At 44.0% G+C, this 11013-nt stretch overlaps 1 protein-coding gene across 6 annotated transcripts in view; it reads right to left on the bottom strand.

The window, feature by feature from the left end:
* Positions 1–240: 240 nt before the first annotated feature.
* Positions 241–11013, bottom strand: part of Wnt5 (Wnt oncogene analog 5) — a 90352-nt gene continuing 79579 nt past the window's right edge. For all 6 annotated transcript variants that reach the window (XM_033379023.1, XM_033379021.1, XM_033379027.1 and 3 more), the window contains 2 exons: positions 1263–1430; positions 241–1206 (listed from right to left, as the gene is read on the bottom strand). In XM_033379023.1, the coding sequence (XP_033234914.1) occupies positions 1019–1206; positions 1263–1430 (356 nt within the window). In that variant the 3' untranslated portion in view covers positions 241–1018. The remainder of the gene's footprint in view (positions 1207–1262; positions 1431–11013) is intronic.

The raw sequence follows: 11013 nt of genomic DNA, 5'->3' as shown, positions 1-11013 counted from the left end.
AACACCCTTCTGTTCTCAAAGAGACTTGCCTTGACAAGGGCAACATCCCCTTGGTAGTAGAAACATGAACGCGAACAGGAACACAGCACGATTCATTTCAATTCAGTAAAATTTCATTGTGATTAAAAGAGAGAACAAAAAAAAACTAAAATCAAAAAGTAAAATATATAGTTTTTTAATTACTACTAGGATATGATAATAAGTATTTAACAAATATCCAAGAAAACCACGATTAATCAATTTGATTTCCAGATGTACAATCTTTTTATTCGTAATTTGCATATGATTCTATAGTTGAGAGCCGATATTTCATTATCAATAGTTCGACTTAACTTTTTGGAACACTAATTGGACATTTTATATTGAAAGATGTGCTCTCATACATTAGAAGACACACAATTCATTCTAAATCATATAGATGTATACTTACAAAAGTAAGTTACGTTACGAGCATAGGTTGATCATTGCATCTACTTAGATCTAATTGAACTTATTCTAGCGCTAAAATCGAATTATTAGCTACACGTCACAATCATCAATTTGTATATTTTAAAATCAGTTTCAATTTTTCTGACTTATAAATACACTCGTTTTACGAATTAAACTTACTAATAGGATAGAAGCATTAAAAATCGAAGCTATTTTACGCTGAATACAAATTATTACGAATATAGTTTTTTAAAAAAGTAGTTACATACATGCTTAATTTCGAGTTCGGATGAAAGCGCATGTTACAATATTTTCCCAATTCGTGAGGCAAAATATATATATGAAATAAAGCAAGCCTTAATTTTAACTATCGTTAAATAGTATAAGTTAACTCTATAGTTATTTCGCAGGAATGAAAATCGAATGATTTAGTAACCTGTTTAATTGTTAAAAAATAAATACCAGAAAGCAGAATGATCGATTTTGTAACTTATTGATTTCAATAAATAATTTTTGTAAGTATCCATTAAATATATAATGGCTATGCAATGAACATTTGGATATTACTATTCCGTTGCTTTTAAATATTCTATTTACATGTATGCTCTTCCAGTACCTTTGTACAAACTTCGCATTTAACCTGGCAGCACCAATGGAACTTGCAATTACACCGTTCATGGACGACAATATTTTTGGTATTATAGCCTCGACCGCAGCAAAGTATGGCACAGCTATCTAGACCCGACGAGCTCTTGTGACAAACCCGTCCATGCGTACCTGATAAAAAAGATTATCAAAATGTGCATTTAAATGAACTATTTTAAAACAATTACCAGGCCAATGCAGAACATAGTTACTTCGACACCAGTCGGGACTTTCATCTATGTAAATAAGGTCGTGCGCTGTGGGTACTTTAAATTGCGAATCCTTAACCTGAAGGCGTCCTCGTTTATTTAACTTCACTTTGGTTGCCTCTTCGTATTTCTCCCGCAGATAATCACCTGGAAATAATAACGTTGAAAATACAACAAGTTTAATATAATATATACATAAAATAATGAATATTAATAAATTAATAATACTTCTGTTGAGCTAATGAGCAATTTCAGAAGGGTAAATGAGACAAGATAGGACATTAACTAAACAAGATAACCCGATGACGCCTCGTTTTTAAGCGATACAAAACAGGGGTTGAATACGGTTTATAAACATTTTGAATGATCGGTGATTATCGATTTAGATTTAAGTTCTGCTATGCAGCCGAGCCTTCTCGCAGCTCAATCCTTCGTTCTCTTTCGCAGCGACCAGACGTGTTTTGTTCTGCGCTCCGCTTTGCATAAACAGCCGGTGCTTTCGTAAAATAATTTATTTTTTGTATTTATTTATTTATTTATGTAATGCTAATAGCTAGTTAAAACTAAATATTAACAAGTGTTGGAGCTATAGCTACTGAGGCCTTAAGCTCTAGGGTAATTGGGTCAGATTTTATATATATTTACAGAGGTGTTGGGATGGGTATTTACAGTATGCTCGGTTATATTTTGTGAAGGAGATTTGCGGTTACAAGGAATTTGAGGATAGTTTTGGAATTTTCGTTGGTGGGATTTGAGATCAGTTGCATGGGGTCTTTGTTTTTGAATGATAGGGACCTTTGAGAGGAGAGTGAGGGGCATTTGTATAGTATGTGTCGCAAGTCTATGTTCGCGTTGCGGCACAATGGACAAGTCTTGGGCAATTTTTTGTCAATGTAGTGGGCGTTGGTCAGCTTGGTGTGGCCCAGTCTGACTATTAATTATGACCTGGTGCCTTCTATTAAGGATATTGTTCTTTGGGGGGGTGTTGTTGGTAGCGAGGTTGCTAATTTGTTGGTACCATGTTCCATGTAGGAAGTGTGCAATATCGGTAGAATTGTGGTTTGGGGTGTAAATGAGGGGAAATTTGGTGTTCATCTTGGCTGCAGAGTCTGCGATTTCGTTGCCTTTCATGCCTATGTGACTGTGATTATTAAGATCTTTAAGAAATGGATAATAGATTTTTGATCGAGGATGCGTGTAGGAGTGATTGTTGTGGTTCCTGATTGCGGTGATAGAGGAGAGGGAGTCGGTGCAGATAGCATATTTTCCACGTTTATTTCGGGTAAATAAGATGGCTTCGTGTATTGCAACTATTTTGCTGGAGAGTACGGATGAGTATGCTGGCAGCAATCCTGATTTTATTACTGATGACTCGTTTGTAATACAGTAGCTGGTGATGCCCCCAGCTTTGGAGCCGTCTGTGTAGAGGAAGTTGTGTTTGGGGAGAGTTGATTTAATACAGTGGAAAAGTTGGTGGAAGACAATTGTAGGGGTGGTGTTTTTGTTGTGTTTGGAGAGGTTGATATTTGTTGATTTGTGGATGGTAAGGATGTTGAATTTTTTGGATGTGTAGGTTCTGATTGGGGAAAAAGGGATGAGGTATTTTTGGGAAATTTGTATGGTCCTGTCTACCGTGCTGGGAAGTCGGTGTTTTTTTCTATGCTTTTGGTAAGGGTCTTTAGGGGGGTGGATTTTCCGTGTATGAGGTTTTTGGAGATTTTCCGGTTAGGTAGTCTCGTTTGCTTTCAATGATGAAGATGTTAGTTTCAGATAGCATGTTATTTATGGGGGCTGGTACGAAATGATCCAAGGGCGGCTCTTAATGCTGTATTTAGGATGGTTTTCAGGAGGTTAAGTTGGGATTCTGCAAATCCATACATGGGAAGGCAGAAATTTATTTTGGAAATGATTATGGAATTTATAATTTTGACTAGTGATGAGGTGTTTGATGGGGTTTGATTATGCCTAGTGGGTTAGCAAGGTCAATTTTGAGTTTGTTGATATGAAAGTTCCAATTGTATTTGGTGTTGATTGTAAGCCCTAGGAGTGTGTCGGTAGCTTGGATAGTTGTGCCACCGGTGAGTATCTTGGGTTTGCAGTTGTGTTTGCGGCATATATAAGGAGTTTCCTTAAAGAGGATTGAACCTGAGTGATTGCACCAGTCGCTATTTGGTTTTGTTTGTTGTGATTGATAAGTAGGTGGAAGTCGTTGGCGTACGCGCAAAATTTTATTTGTTTGTGGAGGGAGATGATATCGGTGAGTGAGTTGTATGCTATGAGGAAAAGGATAACGGAGATGGGGCAGCCTTGGGGAATGCCATTACTAAGAGGGAAAATATTTGAGAGGCTTGACAGTTTTGACGAGGATTTTCCTGTTGGACATTAAGTTCTTAACATAATTAAGTATTCGTGGCCCTATCTTCCATTTTTTTTAGCTGGTTTATTACGGTGTGAATGCCAATTTTGTCAAAGGCTTTGGTGAAGTCCAGCGAGATGACTGTGAGGTGTTTTTTTAGGGCGATGCCTCTGGTAGCTAGGTGGTCTACATAACGTAGTCTGTCTAGTACAGGTTTTCTTTTTTTGAACCCTAGTTGGTTGTTGTGGATCAGGTTGTTATTTAAAACAAACCACCACAACCTTTTTGCAAAAACCTTGTCCAGAGTTTTGGTAAGTCATGAGTTTAGAGAGATGGGCCTGTATGATTTGATATCGATTTGGGGCTTTTGTGGTTTTAAGATGGGCCTGAGTTTAAGGGACTGTGGGATGGAGGAGTCGAGTATCTTGTTGTAGAGTGTTAGGATTCTGGTTTTAAGGGTGTAGGGTGAGTTCTTTAGCATAGAGTAAGAAATTCGGTCAAGACCAGGACCTTTCAAGGTGGACAGCGCTGCTGTATATTCGATAATTGTTATATCTTTCACGATTTTTAGTGCTGATGGTGTTGGGGTATAGTTAGAAGGAGTATTAATAAGGAGTTTGTTTGAGAGGAATGTTGGGGAGAAGTTTAAGTCGTCTGCTTCTTCTGACCATGTCTGTGCGAAGGAGTTGGCTATTTCGGATTGATTGTTTGATTGCGATTGGGTGTGAGGGTTATGAATGGCATGGATATTTTTTGTGGTGTAAAGACCGCAGAGACGTCTGATGTTGGGACATGTTGTGGTTGGATCTGAGTTAGGGTGTATGTGGGTTGTGAATTCAAGGATCGCTTTTCGTTTGGTTTCTCTAATTGATCTTTTAAAACTAGCCTTTGATTTTTTGTATTCTATGATGTTATGGTTGGTTATGTTGTGTTTGAGATGGTTTCATTTGGCGACTTTGTCTCTTTTGAGGAGTGAAAGTTGTTTGTTCCACCAGGGAACAATACGGATGAGGGAGAAGGTGGTGTTTTGTGGGATAGATAGGTGGGCACTTTGGATAAGTAATTTTTTTTTATTAGGGCGACATTGGGTTGTGGAGATGAAGTGGGCTGTATGCTTCCTGAAGAGATTCCAGTCTGCGTTTTTGAGATTGAAAGCCGGTTTAAGGGTGAAGTTCGGGGGAGAAGGCGTGTTGAACAGCGAAAGTAAGATGGGAAAATGGTCAGAACCGTAAAGGTCGTCTATCACTTCCCAAAGGATCTGTGATGCAATTCTGGCTGTTGAAAGTGAGAGATCGATGTGGGTAAAAGTATTGTGTGTTGAGAAGTGGGTCGGGGTCTTGTCATTTAGTACGATAAAGTTCGAACGGTCTAGGAATTAGGCTATTGTTTTTCCTCTGCAGTTGGCCTTAGGAGAGCCCTAGTAGGGGTGCCAGCTGTTGAAGTCTCCTAGGACAATGGTGTGGTCGTTTGTCGGGGTGAAGACGTTTTCGAGGTTAAGGGTGTTGAAGGATTTGTTAAGGGAGATGTAGGCGTATATGATATTGAGATTTGATTTTGACTTTATGGTGAGTCTTACGGCGTCGAAGTCTGCGTTGAGTTGAATTTTGGTATGGGAGATGGTGTTGTGAATGAGGAGAGCTGTTCCACCGAACGCATCTGTGGGGTTATTGTTGCAGTATAGGGTAGAGTTAATAGGGATTGGAAGTGTGATGGGCTTAGTTATGTGGGTTTCCTGTAGGTCTATAAGTTGAGGGTTGTGGGCTTTCATGAGTGTTTGTAGTTCTACATAGCTATTTTTGTATCCGTGGATGTTCCATTGTATTATTTTGGCTTAGGTTTGATTGGATGTGTGTTTGAAGTGATGTCTCCTTAGTCTTTGATTGGTCTTATTCGGTGTGATAGGTTTAAGGTGTGTGATGATGAGGTAGATGTTTCGGTGTTATGAGGTTTTGGTTGATGATGGCGGGCTACTTCAGCATATGGTGTGGATTGATGGGTGTTCCGTTGGTGGAAAATTTTCTTTGCGGTGGTCAAATCTACTCTTTCTATTGCTTTCATTATTGTGATTTCTTTTTGTTCGAGGAAATCTGGGAAATTTTTGTCTGTGGGGCTGTGGTTATTCTGAATGTCGGTGTTGAATTTGCACTTGCTACAAAACTTTGGCTTAGAGCATAGTTCATCGTCAGCAGGATGAACTTCCGAGCAGTTTATACAGATCTTTGCGGATCTGCAGTATTTAGAAGGGTGGCCGTATTTTTGGCAGTTGTGGCATTTGAGGGGGCGAGGTGTTTGTGGACGTACGTTCACTCGTTCGTAACCGATCATTAAATGTTGGGGTAGAGTTGGTGTGTCGAATTTAACGATGATGAGTCCGGTTTCATGGCGTACGTTGTCTTTCTGTTTAAGTATTTTGGTTGCGTCAATCACTTTTTGAGCTTTGGGTTCTTTTTTGATTTCGTCAATATCAATGTTCCGCAAATCGTTGGAATAGATAATCTATACTATTTTGCGAGTGTATGCTTTTTAATCTGTGTAAAAACATTATTTAAATTTGTTACTAAGTACTCATTGCATTGCATTACATCCCGCTCTCATCTTGTGCCTGTTTTTGCTTTATTACCTACCCATAAATAACTGTTCTGGTCTTGCACTATTTAAAAAAGAAACAAGAAAAGCAAGGAGGGTCTCTTGGCAAAAGTTTTGCTGGGAAATAGACGAAGATCCTCTCGAAAACTACCCCCTCGGTAGGGTGCCTCAAATGTTGGTAAAGTGCCCAACTCAAGTGAGGAGTCCCTACACATTATACGCGACACGCATTTCCCCGGAAGTACAACCATCGAGCCGGCACACCTCCCTAGGCTGATCACATTCTTACAAAACGGAATATACGCTGGGCAGGCCCGGAACAAGTAGTCCCGGCCCAACTTCAGAGGACCGAGGAAACGGCCATCAACTGGCTACAATGTATCTTCAGCAAGCTACTGGCTGTGGGCACAATCCCGCGAGCTTGGCTTATGGCAAAGATAGTCTTCATCCCCAAAGCAGGGAAAGCCTCGCACTCCACTGCAAAAGGTTTTAGTCCAATCAGCCTATCGTCGTACCACCTCAAAACTTTTGAGAGAATTGCCGGGGTACAACTGAGGGCAACTATACACCCTCAGATGCTGTCAGGCGCACAGCATGTCTACCGGAAAGGAAAATCCACGGAAATCTATACATCTCAAAGACTAAGGCGGTCTGCAAAGTCGTGCTTTACGCGGCAGACGTTGCAATTATCTTCTCGGGGAAATACCTTCAAACACTCTACGACTTAATGACCGCGAAGCTATTGTAAATGTCGGAATGGACAGAATCGCGCGGCCTAGTAGTAAATCCCACAAAAACGGAAATTCACAAAAAAATACAAGGTCTCTCACATCAAACCACTAATATAACATGGATGCAGGCTCTCCTCTCGCGGCAGGGCTAGTTACTTAGGGTTGGTAACTGGTAAGAAGCTTAATTGGAACGAAAATTGGGCTGGCGAAAACCCTCTAGCTGAACCCTCCACGAGGGTGCCAGCTGGGCAAGGGACACTGCTTTATCCCAGGCAAGGGTAATGCACTGTCGCTTCCAGCGTCTTCCCGATCTAAAATCCGGGTAACTGAACAAGGTCCATGATTAGAGGTGGCTGGTGGTCAGGCATAAAACGCTAGGGCTTAGTCCGCCCGAAAAATATTAATCCGTACGGACTTTCGGGCCAGACATGGAGGCTGATACGCATCAAGTACGGGTTGGGATGTCAACCCAAGCGTCGGTGGAAAGCGTGACTGCTACCACCGGCGGCCACCGGCAGGAGCAATCTTCTCTGCGTGTCGCCAGCGGTCACCCCATATCAGCAGGCCATATCAGCTGCAAAGCTACTGCCACAACTAAGACTCAATCCGCACTCCGCAAGCTGAGCCGCACAGATGCCGTGGTCGAAACAGTCATGGATCCGGAGAGCGTGCTTTCTTTAAGCACGACGGAGGAAGAGAGCCTTCTCCGCTCACCAGAACCAGGCACCAACTCCCTGCGTAGGGAATGGCAGAAGTATTCAAAAGAGGGGATGAGGACTAAAGCACAATACAAAGCGGCCCTCAAGATCAAAAGCCGGTTCCAAGGTAAGGCCAACATCTCCCAGGAGGAGAAAGTCAAGCTGGTCTGGGCCGAGCATCCAGTAGAGGGGGGCCGGCTAAACTACGCACAAATGCCAAAAAGGTGGAGGAGATGATGCCTCGAAGAGGCAACGCTCGACTGAGAGTGCCATCAAGGACACTCCAGGGAGCTAGCGGCAACGCGGGCCCAAGAGTGCAGAGCCTCCACCGGCCAAGAAGCCAATAACTAAGCTCAAAGTCAACGTCAGTGACGTGACCAAACGATATCTGATCGTGGCACTCATCGACCGCAGCGAGGAGAATGGCAAGATGACAGCGGCACAGTGGAAGTTGGTGCATGCGCGTCTTGTCGACGCACTGTTTGGGCATATGGAGGAAGAACCCGCGGCCCCAATTCCCACTTTCGATAGTGCTGGGTGACTCAATGGGGTTAAAATCCTAAAGTGCAATGACGACCCTAAGGTGGCTGACGCGCACGGCCTCCCAATTGTGGGAGGGGGCCAAGCTGGAGATCGTGAATCGGCAGCTTCGAAGGAATGTGTGATCCTTCAAATAAACAAAGAAACAGAAGATCTGCTGTACCTCAAATTCGGGAAGATGGCGTGGGGCATGGGTAGTGTCTACCTGTGCCTCAAAAAGCGCCACCCCAAAGACAAGGACGCACACAACCTACAGGCAGGCGAGGTGGAAAACGACTTAGAACTTGAGTCCATCGTGGAGGCCGACCAGGGTCTTGCGCTCGAAGACGCAGAGGAAGAAGAAGAGGACGGTGACCTGACGCTGGTAGTCAACCAGGTGCAACTGAGGCTGATGCTTATGATGCTGAGTGTGCTGCAGCTAAAGATTAGAAAGACAGTTACTTCGAAGATCGCGAATCCGGGCTCAGTGAAATCCGCGGAGGATATAGAGAAGTCCCTAGAGACCCTATCCAACGCGTTACTGGACGCCTACCACACATCGTGCAAGCCCTCGAGAACGAAGAAGAGGTGCAAGCCACTCTGGTGGAACAGGGTTCTCTCTCTTCAAAGTAATAACCTCAGGGAATCGAGAAAGTACCAGAAACCGCACGGCTTCGGAAGCTGCTCTCTAAGCAGCCTACCATACAAAGCCAATTAAAGCTAGATGACGGACAGTGGACAGAGGGCAGTGACGAAGCCCTAACAGCACTAATGGAGGAACATTTCCCTGGTTGCGCCGAGGTCGCTGATGCCAAAGAGCACCAGGACCTACCAACCGAGGAACAACACCCCCCAACAGATCTGTAAACCACTAAGCGAATCCACTGGGCAATAGACGCCGTTGCGGGCACAAAAGCACCAGGACTGGACGGGGTATTCCCAGCCATGTTGCAGGTGACCAAAGAGGTGATTACCCCGTGGCTCTCCGCAATATTCACAGCATGTCTAAGTACGGACTATATCCGTATCCAATGAAGAACCTCGATAGTTGTCTTCCTCCTAAAGGCAGGAAAGTGCAGCCATGCGAGTCCCAAGGCCTACAGACGGATAAGCCTTACCTCCTTTATACAAAAAACACTAGAAAAGCTGCTGGATTTACACGTCAGGAATGAGGCAGAAGGACTGATGTCACCCAACCAGCATGCCTATACCATAGGGAAATCAGTGGAGACGGCACTACACTCGCTAGTAGCCACCCTCGAGAGCGCCCTTCACAATAAAAAGTGTGCACTGGGAGCATTTGTTGACGTCTCCGCACCATTCAATAACGTGGCCACAACCGCAATAACAATTCGCCTAGAAGCGAATAACATACACCCAGCAATCAACCTTTGGATCAAGAACCTCCTAAGTTGTAGGCGGGTGAAATCGGAGGGGACACCGCTTCCATTGTAAAAGGAAGTCCTGTCGCCACTACTGTGGAATCTGGTGGTCGACGACCTCTTCAAAAGATTTGAAAGGAAGACCCCAAAACTAACAGCTTATGCAGATGGCATAAGCATACTTATTACGGGTGTATGTCCATCGACCCTCAGCTCCTTAATGGAACGTGCACTCAGGAAGATACGTGAGTGGGCAGAAGAGGTAGGACTCAGTATCAACGCGGACAAGAAGGACCTCATCCTCTTTACCAAGAGGTACAAGGTTCCGATATGGGGGGGGTCCTATCGGATAATTGACCAAACTAGGCTGACCCCGAAAGCACAGAAATACCTAGGCACAGAACTGGACAGCAAGCTGGCATGGAAACCCAATGTAGTGGAAAGGATTAAGAAGGCCACCATTGCGCTTTATGCATCCAAGAAGATGCTCAGTAGCACATGGGGCCTGTCACCTGCTCTAATGCACTTGATCTACATATCGGTGGCGCGACCAACTCTGCTGTATGGAGCCTTAGTGTGGGGGCAAGCTACCAAAAAGAAGACATACCATAAGCTTATGGAAAAGACTCAGCGACAGGCTCGGCTCTGTATTATAGGGGCGCTTAGGTCAACCCCAACAAAAGCACTCGCAACTGTCCTCGGAATCGACCCCCTGGACATTCACGCTCGCCTGATTGCGGGAAAGGCAGCACAGCGCCTATTCGCATCAGGGAATATGTCGCCACAAGGATAAGGGCACAGTTCAGTTGGCAGGGACATGACCAGATCCACTGATTACATGATCCCCCAAACTTGCCTCTACATCAAAACTATCTCATCTCTGGGACCCGAGGACTGGAAAAAGGGAAGTTACCAAGTTAAACACCTTAACATATATAAGAATGGTTCCAAGATGGACGGACCCTGACCCTGAGATAAGGCTGTCGTATCAGCTACCGGACCGATGCAGCATATTTCAGGCGGAAGTTTTCGCCATCAGGAAAGCAGAAGAGGTCGCTCAGATTATAGAGCGAGCACACGATGCGGTCAATCTATTCGTCGACAGTTAAGCGGCAATTAGAGGAGTACCACCCCCTGCAGAACCTCGAAAATCATTTTTAAATAACGCAACGAGAAACTCAGCCACTACCTACTGCACCTACCACGAAAGGACTGTAGTCTGGCTGCCGAGCATGCAACAAAACTAGGCCTCACCAACAGAGACAGTTGTAGGAGGCAACCGAAACCCTAGAACCCTCTCTTAAGGGTAAGAAGGAAATTCCTGGGCGCACCGGTGCTGGCATTACTGGAAGATGCCTCCAAGAGGCCGCCAAAGCAACTACTGTCCTATGCGAAAAATACCTCGATTTTTTTAAAGGAGTATAAAATCCCCTAAACACTGCAGGGACGGTTCATTAC

Source organism: Drosophila pseudoobscura, chromosome 3 (genome assembly GCF_009870125.1).
Source record: "Drosophila pseudoobscura strain MV-25-SWS-2005 chromosome 3, UCI_Dpse_MV25, whole genome shotgun sequence".
Taxonomy (NCBI): domain Eukaryota; kingdom Metazoa; phylum Arthropoda; class Insecta; order Diptera; family Drosophilidae; genus Drosophila; species Drosophila pseudoobscura.
This window is presented reverse-complemented; position numbering and strand designations above follow the sequence as displayed.